Source organism: Lepidochelys olivacea (genome assembly GCF_965140295.1).
Source record: "Lepidochelys olivacea isolate rLepOli2 genome assembly, chromosome: 2".
Lineage (NCBI taxonomy): Eukaryota > Metazoa > Chordata > Testudines > Cheloniidae > Lepidochelys > Lepidochelys olivacea.
In genome coordinates, this window is record NC_140412.1 from 37844651 (window position 1) to 37868109 (window position 23459).

Below are 23459 nucleotides of genomic sequence, written 5' to 3' on the forward strand. Positions count from 1 at the left end.
GAGCCATTTTCATCATAAGCCAGCAAGGGAGGGGAGGATATAATCATTGTGTAGATGAGGTGTTAGAGAGAGTTGGACAAAACTTCGGTTTTGTAAAGACATTTTTATAACACCCTTTTGTTAAATGCTAGAGGAAGGTTGTTTTAATATGGACAAAGGATCGGATATTCATGGAGATCAAGAATTTTTGGAAGGGGATATTGACTTAAGCCTTACAGCACAACATTTAATACCTAATAGATCAGGCTGAGAACTATGTGGAATCTCTCCCCTCACATATGCTCACTGCAGGGTTCTTACACCACTCTCTGAAACACACAGCTGTGGCTTGTGTTGGAAATAGCACACTAGACTAGTAGACCACATGTTTATTCCACTGTGGAAATTCCTACTTTAAAAAAAAAAGCAGCCCTGTGATTTTGCAACTACACATTGCAACATTGTTCTGGTGTGTGGAAGCATGATCAATAAAAGAAATAAACCAAAGTGAAACTTTTTTTGATCAAATGAACAAAACAGCAAGCACTATAACTGCTGACCAACTAAATTACAATTTTCCATGTTGGCAACCCAGGGTGTGAATGATCTAAATGTCTTAAACAAATGCTTTTTAAATTGTGACAAGTCAGTGCACTTGACTACACACATTGAAAATACATGTCGTTTGCAATCGTGCGGACGGAAATCCTATTTAACTGACTCTAGTGCTAGTGAAAGTAGCCCTTTTGCTGTCTTTGCAAAGTGCAGTTATCGATCCTTACAAATGGGTACAGCAACAGTAAGCTTAGGCTAGATGCTGAAAGGCAACAACCCAGGCTCGATCCACAGTCAAGACTGACTATCGCTCCCCTCCCCAAAGCGGCTGTGGATAGCTTTTAACACCACTTCAGTTATGTTTTGGGCTCACCCTCCCTGTCCAGCGAACATGACTGAAACAGGGCTAAACTGTCCACACATTACAGCTGCTTGGGGCAAGGAAAGAAAAAAAGAGTATTCTTTCCTGCTACCCTGACGGTTGGAAAAGTCTTCAAGACATCCCAAGTCAGAGAGTAGGCCTCTTCTGGACTCATTGTCGCCGTATTAGCTACTGGTTAGCTGGCAAACGCCACTGTAATCGCTAGCCTGGTCCACTCACAAGTATTTAAGCGTCCAGACCACCGTGGTCAGTGTCGTTAGTTAGCGCCTGTTGGTGTTAGCCCCCCCATCCCCCCCAGACCGCAGCGGGCAGCCCGCCCCTCCCGTGCGGCAGACTCCCGTGCGGCAACGCCTTCCGGCCGCCGCCGACCCGGGCTCCCAGCGTTCCCGCGGAGACCCCGAACCCCGACCTGCCAGTGCCGGGGTCGCCCTCTCGGCACAGCCCTCCAGGCAGCACTGGGGCGGACCAGCGCCCAGACGCGCCAGGCCAAAAGCCTCAAGCTGCTGCCGGGAGCCGAGCACGGGTGACTGGGCCAGCCGCCCTCCCGCCAGCCATAGCGAGCCACGCCGCCGCCGCGCCGGAGCGGGCACCGCGCCGCAACCCCACCCCCCACCGCTTCTCCCAGGAGCACGTGGTCTCCACGTACTTCACGTCCGACGTACTCGCGCTTTACAGACTAGCTGGCCCAATCCGCTACGACCTTACAGACACACTGCCGATGGGCCTCCCAGGCGCCAGTAAGCGCGCGCCTTGCATCGCGGTCGGTCAGTCAGCGCCCCGCCCAGCCCGGCGCGGCGCAAGGAGGAGGGGAGGGAGAAAGGAGAAGGGGCCGCTGGAAGTTAAGATGGCGGTGCGTGTGTGAGTGCGGCGCGGAGCGAGTCTCTTCCTGACGCTGCCGTCTCGGGTCCCCGCACCCCGCTCCGCGTCGCGTCGCTGCGGTGAGGGAAGGACTCTGCCTGCGGGTGCGAGCGCCCCCGCCGCCCCGGGGGAGACGCCGAGCCCCCCCACCCCATTGTGTGCCTGGCCTCTGCCTGCCTCTGGGGGGGGGAGCGCAACATGACATCGATCCACTTCGTGGTGCACCCGCTGCCGGGCACCGAGGACCAGCTTAATGACCGGTGAGGGGAGGCCCATGTGGCTGAGGGGGACGCAAGGCGGAGAGGGGAGGGGCGCGGCCCGGCCCCCGTGTGTGAGGGGAGGGGCTGGGCCCATGTGTCTGGCGGCCGGAGCGCGGCGTGTGGCGGGGCTCTGGGAAGGGGAGGAAGCCTCGCCGTGTGGGTGTCCGCGGGGTCGGTGAAGAGTTACACTGGACACCGGGCAGAGAAGCGGGTTATCAGAGGGGTGGGTCAACTCTCTCTCCCCCTGCCCCCTCTCTGCGGGGACGGTGAGGGGAGGCGCCTACCTGCACGGTTTAAAACATGGTCATTTCCTTATAGTCCCCGGACACCGCAGACTCTGGGTGCTGGGAGATCGTGACCTCTGCGAGTGAGTGTCTCGCTCCCTTCCCCGCCTCTCTCCGCCCAGCTTTCACTGGTCAGGGGACACCGGGGTTGTACCAGGCTCCCCATCTGAGAAGTGGGTTATCATTACTCCTGAGCTGAGGCTGAGGAGGAGCAAAAAATTGTCCATATAAATCAACGATGAATTGACAGACGATGCGGTTGGGAGGTAGGGGGTGAAAATGATAGAACATACACAAGGACGGGGAGGGAAGTATAAAGTGGGATAAATATAAATGTCTGTACTGGGTTTTAGGCTTTTATTTTGAAAAGGGCTGTTCTGTAAAGTGCTGACTGTGGTAGCTCAGGCAAGGGAGAGAGACATGGAAACACATTGCATCTTTGAGTGTGGTGTTTGGAAACTTTACAATTGTATTTTAGAATACGGTGAGAAAAATGCAAGTTATGAAGAAACTAAAACAGGCCTGGGGAAGAAAGGAAACCTTTTATTTAAATGTCAAGAGGTGTGAGACATCTTAGAATTCTCTGTTGTCTTCTTCTAATCCTTATTAATAGAGTTTTCTGCAGCTAGTAAATTTCACAAATATAAATTCTTAATAGGATCTGAATTGATAAATTCTCAGCTTATATTAATTCCCTGTCAAATTGTTTGTGGTTAATAATAGAGAAGTCCTAGATTTAGTTATAGGGTGGAAATCCAAGTAATCTTCTTTCTTATCAGGCTGTGTGGGCCTTTGGTTATGGACTTCCGTCCTTTGCTGCCTCCCAGGTTTGAGCATAGATCTAGGCTGCTTCCATGATCATGTCTCACTGAGTAATTTGGAGTAGGAAAAGAGAGAGTGCTGAAATGCCTCCATTAAACAACATTTGAGATTCAGGGGGCTTAATGTTTACAGTGAGCAAAGTAAGTCATTTTAAGGATCATATTTCACCCAAACTGCTTCATCTTTGACCTTAAACAGAGAGGAGAGATTTGTAGTGATAAAAGGGGGCCCTGACCTGAAGCTTGTCAGTTGGGTGTAACTTTTTTGGAGTGACCCGGTGACACATCTTACAGGACACTGTTTGTCATGTGCTTCCCAAAAGAGGCGGCATAACTACTGCTGGGAGATTGACCTCCTTCACAGTAATGCGTTCTTGTATGGCATGCAGTTGCTTCCTGCAGGAGAAGGTGAGCACTGATACAATGCTGGGATATTTCCATTTTTTCATCTAACTTCTGGTATATGAAGATTTTTTGATCTTGAAAGAGCCAGCATGTTTTTAAAAAATATGACGAGACTGTTATTCAGCATGTAATTACGCACATTGCTCCAAGTGTATTGAAGGAATGCTCCAGGTTTTGCTTTAACACATCACCTGTCTTGTTTATTGGCTGAGCTTGTGAAGGCTAACCTGCATTTCTCTGTTTCTCAGTAATGCAGTAAGTTTTGAACACCACTTTTGATCAATTCCAAAATAACAAGAAAAGTGCTAGGGGTCAGTTGCCGGAATTCTAGTGATTTGGGGGAAAATTGGAAAAATGAGAGGGGAAAAATGGCAGATATATGGCGTCTCAGCTATCCAATTAAAAAAGCACCTCTGCAATTATTTATATATCAAACAGGTTGATGACACCCATTAATGCCTTCCAGCATAACAATATACCTGGCTCATCTCTGTGTGTCCTCCCAGCAGAGTTTAACATCTTAATACATTGAATGACTTTTTCCTCCCAGACAAGGAAAAATAACAGTGGGGGGAATAGGAGTGTGAGCACAGCCCCTGGGGGTAGGGTGAATGGGGGACACTGGAATGGGTAGGGAAAGAGGTGTTAAGTGTAGGGTACCTGCTATGGTGGAAGAGGAAAGCAGATGTGCACAGAGCCCCTCCTATGGGTGGTAGAATGGGGGATTTTGGAATGTGGGCGGACGAATGAGGAGAGCACTCTGGACCCTCTAGTGTGGGGCGATTAGGAGACCCTGGTATGGGGAGAACACAAAACCTCTGACATAGGGGGAAGGAGTAATGGGACGGTACAGAGAACTGACAGCTGGCACGAGGAGAAGATTGGGGAACTCTGGTATGGGAAGATGGAGAATGGGAGGTATACAGACCCCTGGCAGGGAGGAGGTTGAGGGATCCTGGTGTGTTGTAGTGGTAGTATAGGAGGGTACACATAGTCCCAACATGAGGGAGGGGTTGGAGGAAGTTGTGTGGTGCTGCTGAAAGAGATGAATGGCACAAGGGGAGCTTGTGGCCTGGAATGAAGGAATTCAAGAAGCTCCCAGTATGTGTAAATGCAATTACCTTGGTCTACAAGAATTACAAGGTGTGTGCCCCTCAGTTATCTGTACTGAATATGACCCTTCAGTCCTTCTGGCACTTCCTAAATTTATTTTACCACAGCACCAGCACCTTAAGACTTTTTTATTTAGTACAGGAAGCTTCAAAAAAATGTGGTAATTAATACATAGAAAAAAAGCTGTAAAAGTGCTATTAAGTAGTGACTTCTGTTGAATCAAGTGTCTTCTTGATCGGAGCAGAAAATTGTAAGTATCCTCTTCACAAACATAATTTTACTAGAAATGTGGTAAATGTGTATGAGAACTTGTAACACTGAATTCAAAGGGGTTCATAAATAGGGTTTGTGTGGTGGGTGTTATTCAGGAAATGCCAATTCATTTTTGTTTATAGCAGTACTACTTATCGCTGTAATGTGACAATATAACGGGGCCTAGATAGCTTTATACTTGTGATTTCACATAAATATGCATTTAGAAATTCCTGTTGAGCTGTAAGATGCTTTTCCACATCTTTTTTCCATTTTATAGAGTTTGCTTTTCTTTTTCTAGACTTGCTATTCTTTCTACCATGAATACTGTCAGCAGGCAAAGTCACTTTTCTCCATCCCCACTGCAGCTTTTAATTGCTTCTCGGTCTGATTTTTGTGAGCAGAATTCCATTTTGACAGCCCACTGTAATACTCTGTGCAAAAAAACCCTACATTAAGTTGGTCTCCTGAAATCATAAATGGATGAGTATCAAGTGTTTAAATTTAATATTTGGGATATATTTCCTGTTGAACCATGAGGAATTTACACATGTAACTCTCCTGTGAATCAAGATATTGGATGGTCTCAGAACTTAAAGTAAGGCATTTAACCAGTGTAAATTTAGAGCAGCAGACATAATGTATGAAGGAGGCAAAGTCAATTAAAAGAGCACTGTTTTCTGAAAATGTTTTACCTCCTATTGTTACAAGTAACACCTGAAATTTGAGGAAAAATCTTTTCACTTTGTGAATTTGACTGCAGTTAGCATATAGTTTGCACTAATTTCCCCCAACATAATTAGTCTCCTCTTTATCTGAGTAGGCATTTCACCCAATAACAGGGGAAAGGAAAGAAATGATTTTAAAGAAATGATTGTAGAACCCACAAAATTGGGAAGGGGACTTTGATTTTTAATTTTTTTTTTTAAATAACTGGAGTCCACCTTGATGGTGTCCCTTAGTACTGTCTCATAGAAGTTGAAGTATTGTTAAAATAACTTATTCAAGGTATTCAGTAGTTGTCTAGAAGCTGTTTATTCTGGAGAAAACAAAGTACAAGATGGTGTTTAAAAGGAAGGCAATATGTGGGGCTTGTATTAGGATTCATTTTTTGAAATGATTAACTGATTTGCTCATCTTTCTTTAGGATGAATTGAACTAATGAAGTTTTTCCAGAGCAGTAGTGTATTTGTTAGAAAAATAGGTGACTTGGAGATTTTCCCCAAACAATTTCTCCTCTGCAGACCAAATAGAATAAATTTAAATTCAAGATGCAGTCTGCAACTTGATGATCTAGAAATTTTCTTTCTGCAGAGTACAGGTGACACAATAGTTTATGGCTTTAATTTTTAAAACAGAAGTGCCTAGCTACTGAGACAGTTGGCAGTAAAGATATTAATATACTTGGGGTATCCCTTTGCTTTGTAGCGTTTTAATGTGTCCGGGGCTGGACACCATGGATGCAGTGTGTACCTCCATGGAGTATAGCTCCACAGGCGCTCCTTCGCTGATGCAGAAAGGGTATCTGGGGAGAGGCAGGGAACTGGTGGGTCCATGACCTCTAATTAGCCTTTTACCCATTGTAACTTTCTTGTGTAGACAAGACTTTAGTTACAAGTCAGTTGTGTTGGGATTTTCTTTGAAGGACTTAGTCTCTTAAATGCATATGGGATTAAAACTTAATCCAGAAGTTTTAATGGGAATGACATGTCTGCTTCCTGTAATAAGTTACGATAAAACATCGAGGGTCTACTGTATTTAAAAGATATGAACACCAGAGTTACGGATTTACCAGTCTACCAGACACCCTGTGAAACCTGAAGTCCTCAATGAGGCAGCAGTGCAGACCAAAAAAAGCAAATAATGTACTGTGTTGGGGCTGCAGCCGCAGGGTGTGTGTTTGGGGTCAGGGCTACAGGCAGAGGTGGGGCTTGTGGCTTCTGACCATTGGGAGCAGTGGGGCTCAGGGCTGTAGACCGGGGTGGAGTGTTGGGGCTTGGGGCTTTTGCCCCACGGATCTGCTCCCGGTTTCAGTGTGGGGTTGAGGGGACCAATGCCAGGGATGGATTCTGTGTGTCGGTGGGGGTGTGGGTGTGGGGCACGTGCTGGGGATCGGCGCTTCAGCCCTGCAGCTCCTCTCCTGGTTTTAGCGGGGGGTGGGGGTGGAGGGTGCTGGGGATTGGGGCTTTAGCTACAAGGGGAGTGCTGGTTTCAGCCCCAGCGCTCTCCCCCTCCCCCCGCCCATAGCTAACACCCGAAACTGGGAGCAGAAGGCTGAAGCCCTGATCCTGCCGCCCTCTGCGGGGCTGAAACCAGAATGGAGCTGCGGAGCTGAAGCCTCAAGCTCCAGCGCTCTCCCCCCCCGATCTAAAGCAGTGATGCTCCAGTGGCCCCCCCCACACACACCCCGATCTAAAGCCTGGGAGTCCTGGCGGCCCCTAGAGTCAGGAGCTGCAGCCCAAACTCCTCCGCTGAAGTCCGTAACATCTTGTTCAGAGTTGCAGACCATTTCAGAGTTACGGACAACCTCCATTCCCGAGGTAACTCTTAGGTTTTACTGTATCTATTTATTGTCTTGAGGAAAGTATCAGTATCTGAAAAGCTTAGTCTTAGAACAATCCCCTCCTTTGAAAAAACAAATTAGAAATTTATGTTTAAAACTCCTCATAATGCTGCTGTTAGAAGATCAAGGATATTGATTTCTTAGACTGCTGTATGTTGTGAAAGCTAACCAATACGGTGGGATGACGTGGGATGGTAAACTTTTATTTACAATACTTCATACACATTTTTAGGTATTGGCCATTGATTGTAGCTTATGTTTCTAGGCAGTAAACAATAAAACTCGTATGCCCCTGTCTGTAACAGACCCAAGTTTGTATGCAATTGATTATATAAGGATTAATTTAATACTAATAATCACTTTCTGGAAACAGAGCTATCTTTGCATACCTGTAGAATTTTTTTCCTTTACCAGTCTTTGTTGCCAAAATCCACCATTTTATCCCAGAAGGTTTAACAGTACTTAATTACAAACAACTGCATAATAGAACTATTTTTTGAAGATGAGATAAAAATTGTTGAAATGCTGTAATGGTTTGTACACCTCTTTCCCAATATAATGCTGTCTTCGGGAGCCAAAAAATCTTACTGTGTTATAGGTGAAACCGCGTTATATCGAACTTGCTTTGATCCACCAGAGTGTGCAGCCCCCCCGCACCCCTCCCCCCTGGAGCGCTGCTTTACTGCGTTATAGCCAAATTCATGTTCTGTTGGGTCACATTATATCGGGGTAGAAGGAATTCTCGAGTTCTTTCATAGGGTAAACTGTGTTTTAATAGAGAGATTCCTGTCAATCATCTCCTCATCCATTCATGATTACACAAAGTCTCTGGCAACTACAGCAATTTCTGACTTAGAAAATATTCAGTATATTTGTAGTTCTCCCTAATGCAATTTAGGAGGTGGAGACAAGAAGCCATATGACCACCAGCTCTTCAGACTGCTAATGGTCTGCAGGCAGCAGTATGCAAACCTTTGTACTATAAAGACTTTTCTGTACCAGTTGAGATCTTTGGTCTGTGTAGCACAGTATCCTGTCTATGATAGTGGTCAAACAGTACCAGATACTCCAGAAGAAAGTTACAAGAATCTCTATAATGTAAAATTGTGGAATAGCCTGCCAATAGGAGACGTTTTGTCCAAACTCCAAGCTGTTAGTGCTGTGGTTTTCAACATTTTTTCATTTGTGGATCCCTAAAAAATGTTGAATGAGGTGCCGGACCTCTTCGGAAATCTTAAACATAGTCTGCGGACCCCCTAGAGGTCCAGGGACCACAGGTAGAAAGCAATTGTTGACTTATGCACTGATGAATTAGGGCTTATGTTGTTTTTGTTTTTTTTATTTTAAGGGTAAGTCATGTAGCAAGTTCACCAACTTCTCGGTTTTAGCTGCTATTGGCTATATTCTTGACAGAGTCCACTGTAGTTAAAATACTCAGAAAGCTCTGTCTGCACTTTCTTTAGTTCTGTAGTCGCAAAATTTACTATGTAAAGGACTTTTATAGAAGCTCAGGGCTTTTCCATACTTACATTTTATAGCGCTCTAACTTGCTGGCTCAGGAGAATGAATAATCACCCCCCTGAGCGCAGCAAGAGCATAGTGTGGACAGCATAGTGTGGACAGCACTGCTCCCAGCGCTCGGAGCTATTCCCCTCGTGGAGGTGGGTTACCAGTGCATGACCCCACACTCGCTTCTAAGCGCTGCCGTGGGAGTGCTCCAGCGGCAGCACTTTGAAGTTTCTAGTGTAGACATAGCCTCAGACTGCAAAAATAAATAAATTTTTTAATTGACACTTGTCCATGGACAACTTGGTTCTCTAGTTCAGTTGTCAAATAAGTATGGTTGATGCAACTTTTCTGCAGTCATGTTAGCACTTGGGTTGTTAAAGATTTTTTTTAAAGTGAAATTGCATTGTATGCATACTTTGTGTACATTCCTCAAGGACAAACTTCTAATCTGATGTTCATATACAAACTGTGAATTCTTTTTCTGAGTGGCATCTCAAACCTGAGATTGAAAATGGGAATGAAGGGTTTGGGGGAGAAGGCCTATTCTTAAATGTCAGTAGTAATAGGCTCTGCTCAGCCACTGCACCCCAAACTTGATTTCGAGGACAGCAAATGCATAATTGGCTATGCATACACTTCCTAAAGTGTGGTCTAAGGTGCAAGTAGCTGAGCAGAGCCAGCGGAAGAGTTTATCTGGGTAGCAGGCTGGTCACACACATTCTCCAATCCCTTGTCCTCCTTCCCCTCCATCCTCCAGTTTTAGGATTGCCTTTGGGATCAGATTTTGTGTTTACTAGTCTTGCTAGATTAGCCCAATGGTTTGAGATTATATTGGCCACATCTTGAGGATAGATACGTAAATCAGAAAAATACTCAGATTTTGATCATATACAAAAGTAGGATTTTTGTGACTAGTACAGATATTTTTGCAATGTTTTAATTCATTGTAAAACTTAACCTATAACCAACTAATCACGTATACTAATGTGGTTAGTTTCAACATACTAAGTATATTGTCATACGTTAAAATAATTCCTGATGACAGTTGCTTTAGTTGCCATGCTGAATGAATTTGTAATATGATAAATTTGGTGCCATAAATCCACAAGTTAGGCTTTAAGACAGATTTTGTGTGTGATCATATGTTCTTAGTAACTAGAAAGACTATTTAGAGGGATAGAGTAGATACAAAAATGAAAGAAATTTTTACATAAATGTAAATTATACATTGCTTCACCCAAACAGTATACCTAAATACTACAGTTTTCCAGTGTGTTGCAGCTATACTTATTTTTACAATTATGACTTTGTAATTATAATATTGTCTTAAATGTGGGGCATGTGTATTATATATATCACAGATGGGGGTTCAGGGTAACTGACAGAATGCTCATCTTTTATAGTGGTTGCACTCTTAGCATCCTCGGTAGTTAAGTTTGCAAAACATTCCTGTTATAGCCTATTCTTATCACCGCACCACATATCAGCTCTACAGCCTCCTTGCCCCTTAGAATGGTTTAAATTGCACAGAATATTTTAAAAAACCATGTCAGAGACTCCATGAAGTCTCTCTTGCAGGAGACTTCTTACATGGAAAGCAATCAGGCTGAGAATCTCAAAGAGATTTACCCCATGGACTTTAGTGGAAGTTAGTCTAAATACCGGTGAGGATCTGGGTGTCATATACTACAGTGGTGGGCAGTAGAATAAAACTTAGGTAGGTAAAAAGAAAAGGAGGACTTGTGGCACCTTAGAGACTAACCAATTTATTAGAGCATAAGCTTTCGTGAGCTACAGCTCACTTCCTCAGATGCATATCGTGGAAACTGCAGCAGGCTTTATATATACACAGAGAATTTCATATTCTCTGTGTATATATAAAGCCTGCTGCAGTTTCCACGATATGCATCTGAGGAAGTGAGCTGTAGCTCACGAAAGCTTATGCTCTAATAAATTGGTTAGTCTCTAAGGTGCCACAAGTCCTCCTTTTCTTTTTGCGAATACAGACTAACACGGCTGCTACTCTGAAACTTAGGTAGGTAGAATGAATAGATTGGGGGACTGTCTGGGGACAAGAAAATGGAAGTTGAGGCAACAAACAACTTAGGCAAAGACGGCCTTTTAACAAGTTTAAGAAGTGTGCAGTTCAAATTGTACATGTATCTGCATTGTGTCTAACCTGGAGCAATACCCCTCTCAAATGAAGTCTGTGGTCATTAAGCAATTTTGAAATAATTCATTAAAGCAATGGCTCACCTGCATACCAAGTATCCACTCTTTCCCCCCGCCATCCTTTTTTTGGCAGAACCTTTTAAGTTGGAGAAATATTTTACCTGCACCATCCCACTGATTCAGAAGACAGATAACAGGATTTTGTTGCACAAAAAACCTACTTTCTGAGATAAAACATAGAAAATTTCTGAAAGTTGTGAATATGTGAGAAGCACCTCTATTCATAATGATTGTTTTAAACTGGTCATTTGTAAGCTTATTCAAGAGCATAGATAAATAAATATGTAGTTGGCTTTATCACTATTCATGCATTTTGAATTGTAAGACAACTAGGTCCTGTATGTGGCAGGATGATGTCTGTTACATGTTTGAAATGCTGATCTATAAAGACACAATCAAAAAGTGGGAAAGGAGATGCAAGATACAAGCATAGTGCTCAGGATGGTGATTAACTATTCCAAAACAAAATCAGGATCTGAAGGATTGTTTATTTAATCTTGAAGTTTTCCTCATTTTTGCTTCTTTGAGTGGCTTCTATGTGAAAACCACAGGTTGTAGAACCTAAACCACATAGGATATGACATTCACCTTCAAAAGAAGTGACACTAAAGATTTGTAACACAGTTTGAAAAATGTTGCTGAAGAGCTAAATCTGTTTACTCAAAGTCCATACTACAAATGTACCTCCAACCCATCTGAGATTCAAACATAGCACTTGTTGGGGAAGTTGTGAGGCTTATTAAGATGTAGTTCCTCAATCCTGCTGACCAGCCCCATCTTTTGTATCCTCCATCGGTGGCTAATGTTTACTAAGGTCCTGATGCTGCAGTTGGATGTACATAAGTTCAATAAACTGCCTGTGTGGGAATCTAATTGCAGAGCAGAACTTAAATATGGAGTTTGCCTTTACCATGCCTGTTGAGAAACATAAGTCTTTTAGCAAAGCAGAACTGTCTCAGTTCTGCATTTCATTCTGTTGCTGCTGGTCCCCGTTTGCCCAGGGAACTTTCCTACTGATGAATGAGAGAGTGCTCTCCCCCCAGCCCTTCTCCTGCCAAGTCTTGATAATTAAATCTTAAGACAGGACAGGCTGTACATCTTAGGTGTGTTGGGGCTTGAGGAGAAATGCTTCAAATGCAAACAGTTTGTGCATTTATCAACACTACTACACAATTAATCTTATTGCAGTTACAAAATGGGCCTTTGATTAAGATAATGGTATATTTTGCATGCATTGTCTTTCTCTGTACTTATTAGTTTGATAGATGTGGATTGGGACAAGATTGTTACCCAAAAACCCCCACCAAAACTATGTTGTAAAATGGCTCCTAAGGATTTCTTTGTAGATTTAAAAATAATTGAGGAAATTAATTACGTTAGTTTGTTCGTTTTTCCAGGTTTTTGGTTCAGGCTCTCCCCATGCCCTATTGCTCCAGCTCCCTTCTCCTGACAGAAATGATCTTTCCAAAGTGTCTTCTGCCCCTCCTCTTCCAGTTGGTTTTCTCATTTCATTTTGTATTTTTCAAAAACATTTTACATTGGGAATAGGTTAATGCTCCCAAATGCCTTTTTATTTATTTATTTTTTTAAAGGCTGGTCAAACTGTAGGAGGAGTGCAGTGAGAACCTGCAACTGCAAGTTTTAAAAGACAACTGCAATGAATTAGTTGTAATACCATACATAGATAAAATGGTTTTACTAAAGAATACCAGTTACAAAGGGAGTTTTCAAAATGTTTTGCTGTTTTTAATACCTCTTTGCTGAGTCACCAGAAGCAATTGATCACTGCTGTTTTACTGTTTTACTGCTGTGTGACGTTCAGTTTTGCTGATTTAGTTTGTGACAATAGAATTGTAACTTAGCAGATGGAAGCATGAAGGTGGGAGACTTTCATAATTTCTCAGTTTATCTTTTAATATAAAATATTGTGTAGAAAAACACACATGCACAAGCTGTTTGCTGCTCTTTACTCAAAGCAGCCAGTACTAGCCACAGCCGAAGATGTGGGTAATTTAGGACCATTATTACTGTATTCCAGTAGTGCTTTAATGTAAAACAGACTTCTTCGTCACTTCCCAGGACACGAGCCTTGGCAGCCTCCCTTCCAAATGGGAATCAGCAGTAATAGCCAGGAGGATCCTGCATTGCCTCTTAACATCATTCACTCTGCTCAAACTTAGACTCTGGATTTCTTTTTTCATGTGCTGTATTGCTAGTAGTTGTTAGTCTCTTCATCTTGAACCTCTCCTGCTGCAGCATTTCTTCATCTGCCTAATCTAATTCTCCCTGCTTATTATTTTGCTTGCCATCTTCTCTCTTCCCCCTCAGTTTCCCTTGCACTTTATCCACTCCTGCTTCAACAGTTCTTTCCGATCCCACCTCCTTCCCCCCCACTAGCCTGTGGAATGAAACACATTTTTCCTATCCAGCTGGAATGGAACTCTCTCAAAATATCCTTAAACCTAAAAGGAGGATATAACATTATATATATATATAATAAAAAATCATCAGAGTGATGATAGGTCCAAGTCTTTGTTCAGTTTTTATATATATAAAAACTTACAAGACTTATGCTTGTCATTGCCCTGATTACTTATATGCTATATATCCCTTTCACACACATTTTATATCTCTTGTCTTTTTGTAAGTTTGTAAGTTCTTTGAGACCAAAGTTGTCTTTCTGTATGTTTCTCCAAACTTAGTGCAATGAGGCCCTGCTGCTGGTTGGGAGTGATCAGACTAAACAAATAATTTAATTGGATTTTAGTATTAAACTTCACCCCCTTGCAGTTTGACACTACGTAATATGTACAAATAAGTGTCTGTGTTGCACTAAATTTTCTAATAACTTATCTTAATACAATCATCAAAATGCTTAGCCACCTTCATGCATTTACCTGAGTGGCACTTCTTTGGTCACAAGCTATTGGCCTGATTCAGCCACCATTAAAGTCAATGAGACTTGCTATTTATTTAGGTAAGAGGACGATCTGGCCCCATAACAAACAGGTAAAATGAAGATTTCCTACAAATTATTTAAAAATTGTTCAATTTTTACAACTAGATTAAAATTTTAAATCACCCTTCATAGGTGACATGCAAAATTATCTTCTCTATTTTGTGTAAAGTTCCTGAAAACTTAACCCCCACCTCAAAGAAGACCCCAAAACCTGCTGCTTGTTCTTTTGAAATACCAAAAATATCAAGTCTCTGCTTCCCGGATTTTGCTGCACTCATAGATCTGAAATATGGATTACGAGCTTTCTCATCCTGTAATATTAAGGGGTTGAAGATGTCAAATCTTTGACACTTTTCTCTAGTGTTTCTTAACTGTTATCCAAACACATGTTTTAAACATTTCAAATAATAATAGCTTCCCCTCTCAGATTTCATTTATATTGTGTCCGATTTCTTATTCATAGCAATTGCCTGTAGAGTCTTCCAGGTTAAAGAGGGTAGACAAAAATCTGAATTTCTAATGGAAAAAAAATTACCTCCCCCCAAATTTCAGGCTTTCTTTATACTGCATAAAGAAGCAAAGTGTGGGGACCTTTTCTTCCACCCTGGCCTTTCTTGGTCACCTTTTAAAAAGTACTTTAAAGAAAAAATTGTTTTTGCTTTTATTCAGTGGTATAATGGCAGGAGGTTGGTTTTTTTTTTTTTTTTTTAGAGGCTCCCTCTTGTTACTTCCTACTGGACACATAGTGGTCCATCTCATTTGTATATTTTTTTTCCTTTGGATTACTTATATAGCATTTCATAGGCTTTGCTGTCAGGACTGTTTCACCCACTTCTGAAATGTGCCCATCTGTAGGATAGAACTCTGGAGCTATTTAACAGTACATAGAAATGTTGCAAAGAATTTTAAGGTATCCAATACCGTATTTTGTTACGGTGGGAAAATAGGCAGCCAGAATGTAATGTGATCAGAACAGTCCCACTCCTGCAAAAAGTTATTGTTCCCAGGAGTGACCAGTACCTCAGTTTTTAATATCTGCTGAAAAACTGCACCACTGTGCAGGGCCAGTGATTCAGTCAAAGCAGGTTGAGACAGCTTATATCTGCCAAGATTGCTACCCTAAACAGTGTGGCTTCAGGCACAATATGAAGCAAGAGCTATATAGTGTGATGCTTAATGAGTTTCTCAGCATAAAACCAGAAGGCTGGATAGACTGTGGGGGAAGCACCTGGAAATGTTGTGGCTGCTGTACTGGTAGATGAAGAGGGGAAATAATCAGTTTTTGGGAAATGCAGGCAAAGTAGTACAGTGACCTATTCATCCTAGAGGCTGACTGGCTTTTCAGTTTTGAGTCATTCAGCCTGAAATCCCACTTCTGATAAAAGTATGGCTGCTTGTTTTTGTGGCCCAGCACTGTCTCCTAAACAATTTTCCCCTCTGTTTCCCTCCTAAAACAAGGTTGCAATATCTGCTGATACATAAAACGGAAAATGATTTTTGTTATTTAAACATTCTGTATTTAGATGATGCAGTTTTACCATTAGCAATTGAAAGAGATTTTAGTTATACAATCAAGGCACTATGTAGCCTGTAGCTTCCCAAATGCACATTATGCAACAAGTCTCCCTCATTCCTGCAGCATAACAATACTGGCTGTTGTATTTTGGCTGCATTTTAAAGCAAATTAAAAATGTGAGACTTACTGAATTATTTTCAAATGTAATATTGCAGTTAGAACAATGGTCCGTAGGTTTAATTTGATAAATTTAACTTTGGACTGTTCTTACATTGATCATCTATGTGCTGCTGTGTTTTGTATTCACAATTGTATTATTGTATTTGTAAGTTAGGAAGACTAGAGGCTTTTGCACCTGCTTTTGGTGTTGAGAAAGTGGAGCTGAGGTGGTTAATTTTGGATTTGGAGGATTTTGCTCATCTGAAAAGTAGAACTGACTTTTCGTCCTATACTATTTCAGAATGTACCTTTTAAGATAATATTGTTGGACTGGATTATGGTTGTGTATTGACCTATATATCTGATCCAGAAGAGGATGTGATGTCTCCCATTTAATGATTGTGAGTGTGTATAGGCTGCTGTTCTGTCTCCCTAGCCTTGGAATGATTGAATGCCATGCCCAGGGTCTGGTCAGTCCCTTTTTTTAGGCACCATTTATTCATTGCACTGACAATCTTTAGCAAACACCAAAAGTAAAACAGTTCAGCATAAATCCAATAGCTGCCTTTCCCCTGACCCAGGGGCTTTCTTTCCAGAGCTTCGCTACTCCTGGCAGCACTTTCCGAGTTCTCCTATAGAGCATCTGCATGGCAGTTCACCTTCTCCAGGGCCTGCCCCTGGAACTAGCCTGCTTTCTGTGGGTCCCCCTTCTCAGGGCTTGTCTGCGCTACCACGCCGGGTCAATCTAGGATACGCAACTTCAGCTACGTGAATAGAGTAGCTGAAGTCGATGTACTTGGATCTACTTACCGCGGTGTCTTCACTGTGGTAAGTTGACAGCTGAGATTCTCCCGTCGACTCCGCTTGTGCTTCTCGTTTTGGTGGAGTACCGGAGTTGACGGGAGAGCGCTCAGCGGTTGATTTATCATGTCTATACTAGACATGATAAATCGATCCACCTCTGGATCGATTGCTGCCAGCCGATCCGGCGGGTAGTGTAGACAAGCCCTGAGAGTGAGCTCTTTCAACCTTTATAGGAATCAGATGCTCATCAGGCAGTTACCTGACCCATTCCTAGCTTGGTCTGATGATCCCTTCTCTGCCAGGCCCAATCATCTATTCTAAAAGAACTGTGCCTCAGAACTGTACAGGCTTACTTCAGGCTCCCCAGCCCCTAAAGGGGAATACCACCTCGTTATAGAGTGCCTGTGAAAAGCCAACCAAATGTGTCAAAACCACCACGCTTGCAGGACCAGTCCTCTCAAGATCATCTTCTAGCTTGAAGAATGTGATCTGCAAATCCACTGCCCTCTCGCTGTTTAAAAACCCAAGTTGCAGTGGGGGAGGTTTAGGTTGGATATTAGGAAAAACTTTTTCACTAGGAGGGTGGTGAAACACTGGAATGCGTTACCTAGGGAGGTGGTAGAATCTCCTTCCTTAGAGGTTTTTAAGGTCAGGCTTGACAAAGCCCTGGCTGGGATGATTTAATTGGGGATTGGTCCTGCTTTGAGCAGGGGGTTGGGCTAGATGACCTCCTGAGGTCCCTTCCAACCCTGATATTCTGTGATTCTATGGATACACACTTATGCTGTAGGCTAGAAGAAAGTAGCTGAACAAATCATTTGCTAATTTATCAGGGGGGGTGGAAACCTCTCCGTTTGCATATACCCTATGCTATGCACTAGGCTTTGCTGAGTATCCACATTGCCTTACTGATGTTACCTTTGTCTGTTCTTGCTCATACCTTTCATCAAGGTGTTTTGTTACCCTCCTTATTGCATCATGTCCTAAAGTAGTTTGTAAGTTTCACAAGATATGGGTTTTAGTACATTTTGGAATTATGTTAAAATAATCCATAAACATGCCCTCGCCTACCAAAGACTTAGGTGTGGATGTGAAAAAATTGGATATGTTGCATAATTCCCTATTACTGGAACTTCAAAGTGTATCTGCAGGTGGCTCCTGGCTTCTGAGGTTTCTCTCACACATTTAGCTCCAGGCCACCAGGCTCCATATGTCACAAGTACACCGCTTGACATTCAGACTGCTGGGGATAGCTGTAGTCCTCAGTAACTTATTCAATTCTTTGCACCCATGTCACCTCCAGAAAGTGGGGGGAGACTTGAAAATCTGGTCCTTCCCTGAACCAGTATCTTGTTTCCCTGTGGCACTATAGCACACTCATAATTGAAAACTGCATGTGTACACTATTGGAGGAGATCTTGAAAAGCCTGCTTTTCCCCAAACCAGTTGCCACTGTGTTCTTGTTACTAACAGCACTCTACTACTGAGGCTCACTGACTACTGGGAAGGAAGGGATGCCATCTGATGGAATAAGGTTTTATATTGACTATAGATCTGTAAAGATTGTTTTATTTAGTGTAGTATGTTCGGATGTTGATCTAAGTGATAATCTTATCTATTTTCCCTTTTGGGAAATAATTTCTGTGCTGTGTGCTAAAGAAAAGGTGGAGTCAGAAAGTTAAATAGTCTGTCAAATATACCACATAAGTACCTGTGCAGTTCTAAAAGTCTCCATTATGTTCAGGGACCAACTTTATGCCTTGTGTTTTTTGACTTCAGTGTGGGTTGAACCAAGGATGAATTTGGTTCAAGGTGCTGTCACTTTCATAAGCCCTCTTCCTGGATTGTTCTCTTTGAGCAGGGATATCAAACATACAACCCACATAATGTATTTATTGGCCTACATGACATTCATATTCTCTATCATCTAAGCTTTCATTTACCCCCCCCCCCAGTCTCTATCCCTACTATCTACAGAGAGAACCTTCCAAATGTGAACTAAGTACAACTGATGCTTTGATGTTGGCCTAATTCTGCGGCTAGCTTGAAGCCATGACTTAAAGGTGTGAGCTGCTTCCCCCTTCCCGTAAGTTCATATTCATTCATATTAAAGCCCAGTAGTGACACTTCAGGTTTTTTTCAGAGTGCTTAGTATTTTATATGTTCAAAGCACAGCTCCTGTTGACCTAAGTTGCAACTGTGAGTGCTCAGCACTTCTGCAAATCTGGCCCCAGGTGTCTCATGTTGGGCATCTAGAAAATGAGGAGTGCACAGTTAGTGATCCCCCATGAAAAGTTTGGGTTAAGTGTGAGTGACTTGGCCAGAGTCACATAGGAACTCTGTAGCGGGGGCAGGGTTAGAATCCAGTTCTACAGTGTGATGTTCAAATTCCTTAACAGTGAGGCAGTCCTATTTCCTCCTGCTGTCTCTTGCCTCATTCGCTACCCACCTTCAAACTTCTGCAACGAGTGAGGCAGGGGGTCCTACAGAAACAGTGTCATTCACTACACAACTCTGATTCATTCCCAAAGTGTTGTCCATACTGTGCACTAAACGAGGCAGGGGTCCTGGGGAAAATAAGTATGTGATCATATGCTTAAAGGTTATATATATCATGATGCCTATGCACAAGGAGGTTGAATTAAGGTTACATGGGCAACCTTAATTTTGGGATTTCCTAACTTTCAAACAATTGGCTTAGCAATCTTAACATTCTTTTAATGTTAGGTTTTTAAATATAATTTCCTAGCTTTTTTATATGTTAACATTTAAAAAAAAAACACCGTCATATGGAACAATAGTGATCCTAGGTCATCAGCAGGTTTGGGATCTTAAGATCCCCAGTACAGTCCTCTATCTCTTCTTGATCATATGGTGTAAGTGGTAGTGGTAGAGGCCATGTGGACTTCTACTAGAGGGGGATAGAGGCACGTACTTTGCTGGTGGGTATCACAGCTATTTGCTGATGTCAGAGGAATGTTGAGACTTGGTAAGAATTGATTCAATTCCAGGTTCCAGAGGTGACTGTTTTGTAGTATTTATAGACCCATGTGCCCACAGCCTGTCTGCCTCTTCTGTGCAACCTATCTACCTCTTGACTATGTGTCCTCCCTGCTTCTAGCCAACCAATCCATCCTGTCTCTTGCTCCGATCTCCTGTTCCATTTTGCACCCTTTTTTGTGTCCCAACACCCTCCCCTCTGCATCTGTACAACCTCTTTACCCGCCTCCTTTCCTGCTCTGCTCTTCTCCATCCAATAGATTCTATACACTCTCCTTCCACCACCTTCCAAATTCCTCACCTCTCTGCATTCCAATCAGACTGTTTCTCTTGTGTTCCAATTTCTAGCATCCAAGCAGAATGGAAGAAAAGGAGAAACAGTCTTCCTGCTCTCAGTGCCATTTTCTGAAACCACAGCAGCCTAGAATAGCAATTGTAGGGAATGTCCTGCTTTGTCCCTGCAGTCCCTGCTGGATTGGAGCACACTTAGTTCAAATGGACTCCTCAGAATTTTCATAAGAACATAAGCATGGCCATGATTCATCTAGCCCAGTATCTTGTCTTTCAACAGTGGTCAATACCAGTTGCTTGAGAGGGATTGAACAATGCGGGCAATCGTAGAATGATCCATCCCTGGACATCCACACTTTTAGCTTCTGGCAATTAGAGGCTAGGGACACCCAGGGCGTAGAGTTGCATCCCTGACCATCTTGGCTAATAGTCATTGATGGACCTAACTTCCAGAAACTTACCTCATTCTTTTTTTGAACCCACTTATACTTTTGGCCTTCATAACATCTCCTGGCAATGAGTTTTACAGGTTGACTGTGTGTTGTGTGAAGAAGTTCTTCCTTTTGTTTGTTTTAAACCTGCTGCCTATTAATTTCATTGAGTGATTCCTGGTTCTTGTTTTATGTGAAGGAGTAAATAACACTTCCTTATTCAGAAAAGGAGTACTTGTGGCACCTTAGAGACTAACCAGTTTATTTGAGCATGAGCTTTCGTGAGCTACGCGAAAGTGAGCTGTAGCTCGCGTAAGCTCATGCTCAAATAAATTGGTTAGTCTCTAAGGTGCCACAAGTACTCCTTTTCTTTTTGCGAATACAGACTAACACGGCTGCTACTCTGAAACTTCCTTATTCACTTTCTCCCCACCAGTCACAATTTCGTAGACTCTATCATATCCCCTCTTTGTCATCTCTATTCCCAGCTGAACAGTCTATTTTTTCCATCTCTACTCATATGGAAACTGTTCCATATCTTTGATCATTTTTGTTGCTCTTCTCTGTACCTTTTGTAATTCTAGTATATTGTTTTTGTGGTGGGGTGACCGGAATTTCATGTAGTATTGGGCGTCCCATGGATTTACATAGTGGAATAATGATTTTTTTTTTTTTAAATCTACCCCTTAATTAATGCTTCCTAACTTTCTGTTGGCTTATTTGACTTCTGCTGTACATTGAGCCAATGATTTCAGGCAACTATCCACAATGACTCCAAGATCTTTCTTGAGTGGTAACAGCTAAATTAGACCCCATCATTTTGTATGTATAGTTGGGGTTATGATTTCCAATGTGCAGTACTTTGCATTTACCAACATTGAATTTCATCTACCATTTTGTTGCCCAGTCACCTAGTTTTGTGAGGTCCCTTTGTGACTCTTCACAGTCTGCTTTGGACTTAACTAGCTGGAGTAATTTTGTATCACCTGCAGATTTTGCCACCTGTTTACCCCTTTTTCCAGATCATTTATGAATGTTGAATAGCGCTGGTCACATTGCAGATCCTTGGGGGAAACCACTATTTACCTTTCTCCTTTCTGAAAACTGACCATTTATTCCTACCCTTTGTTTTCTGTCTTTTTAAACAGTTACCGATCCATGGGAGGGCCTTCCCTCTTATCCCAAGACTTCTTAGTTTGCTTAAGACCTTTTGGTAAGGGACCTTGTCAAAGGGTATATCTACACTATGAAATTAGGTCAAATTTATAGAAGTCGATTTTTAGAAAGAGATTTTATACAGTCGATTGTGTCCCCCGCCACTAAGCGCATTAAGTCTGCAGAGTGCGTCCACAGTACCAAGGCTAGCATCGACTTTTGGAGCGTTGCACTGTGGGTAGTTATCCCACAGTTCCTGCAGTCTCCGCCACCCATTGGAATTCTAGGTTAAGCTCCCAATGCTTGATGGGGCAAAAACATTGTTGTGGGTAGTTTTGGGTACTTGTCAGTTGCCCCTCCCTCCGTGAAAGCAATGGCAGACAATGGTTTCGCGCCTTTTTTCTGTGCGGGCGCCATATTTCTTTCATCAGACGGTGCAGTAGGACTGCTAATCGTCGTCATTGAATCACCGCTTCCGCTGCCACTCTGCTCTCCTGCTCTTGTCTCGGTAGCGAATTTCTCCATGTTGTCTATCATGGGCTCCTGCTCCCATGAATTCTCCTGCTCCCATGAATTCACCTTGCAGGTCATCAGCCACCACTTCCGCTGCCACTCTGCTCTCCTGGTGGTCTCGCAGGGCTGCTTCCGTTGCAGGTCTGCTCGTCTGCTCTTGTCTTGCCATAACACGGCAAGCATGCAGCCCACTCAGCTGTGGTGTCCTGGCAGCAGACAGTGCAGTAGGTCTGCAAACCATCATCATTGAATCACCGCTTCCGCTGCCACTCTGCTCTCCTGCAGACGCCATACCACGGCAAGCATGGAGCCCGCTCAAATCACTGCGGTAGTTATGAGCATTGTAAACACTTTGCGCATGATCATGCAGTATATGCGAACCATAACCTGCAAAAGCAGGTGAGGAGGCGATGGCAGCGTGGTGTCAAGAATGATGAGGTCATGGACACAGACTTCTCTCAAAGCATGGGCCCCGGCAGTTTGGCCATCCTGGTGGCAATGGGGCAGGCTCATGCCATGGAACGCCGATTCTGGGCCCCTGAAACAAGCACAGTGTGGTGGGACCGCATAGTGTTGCAGGTCTGGGATGATTCCCAGTGACTCCAAAACTTCCGCATGCGTAAGGGCACTTTCATGGAACTTTGTGACTTGCTTTCCCCTGCCCTGAAGTGCAAGAATACCAAGATGAGAGCAGCCCTCACAGTTCATAAGCAAGTGGCGATAGCCCTGTGGAAGCTTGCAATGCCAGACAGCTACTGGTCAGTCGGGAATCAATTTGGAGTGGACAAATCTACTGTGTGGGCTGCTGTGATTGAAGTAGCTAACGCAATCACTGTGCTGCTGCTATCCAGGGTAGTGACTCTGGGAAATGTGCAGGTCATAGTGGATGGCTTTGCTGCAATGGGATTCCCTAACTGCGGTGGGGCGATAGACGAAACACATATCCCTATCTTGGGACCGGACCACCAAGGCAGCGAGTACATAAACCGAAAAGGGTACTTTTCAGTGGTGCTGCAAACACTGGTGGATCACAAGGGTCATTTCACCAACATCAACGTGGGATGGCCGGGAAAGGTACATGACGCTCGCATCGTCCGGAACTCTGGTCTGTATGAACAGCTGCAGCAAGGGACTTACTTTCCAGACCAGAAAATAACCGTTGCGGATGTTGAAATGCCTATAGCTATCCTTGGGGACTCAGCCTACCCCTTAATGCCATGGCTCATGAAGCCGTACACAGGCAGCCTGGACAGTAGTCAGGAGCTGTTCAACTACAGGCTGAGCAAGTGCAGAATGGTGGTAGAATGTGCATTTGGACGTTTAAAAGCACGCTGGCGCAGTTTACTGACTCGGTTAGACTTCAGTGAAATCAATATTCCCATTGTTGTTACGGCTTGCTGTATGCTCCACAGAATCTG

General features: G+C 43.2%; 1 protein-coding gene across 1 annotated transcript in view; it reads left to right on the top strand.

Moving 5' to 3' along the window:
- The first annotated feature begins 1747 nt into the window (after positions 1-1747).
- The window catches only part of UBR5 (ubiquitin protein ligase E3 component n-recognin 5), a 139958-nt gene continuing 118246 nt past the window's right edge, over positions 1748-23459 (top strand). The window contains exon 1 of the mRNA XM_084620112.1: positions 1748-2034. Within this exon, the coding sequence (XP_084476238.1) occupies positions 1973-2034 (62 nt within the window). The 5' untranslated portion in view covers positions 1748-1972. The remainder of the gene's footprint in view (positions 2035-23459) is intronic.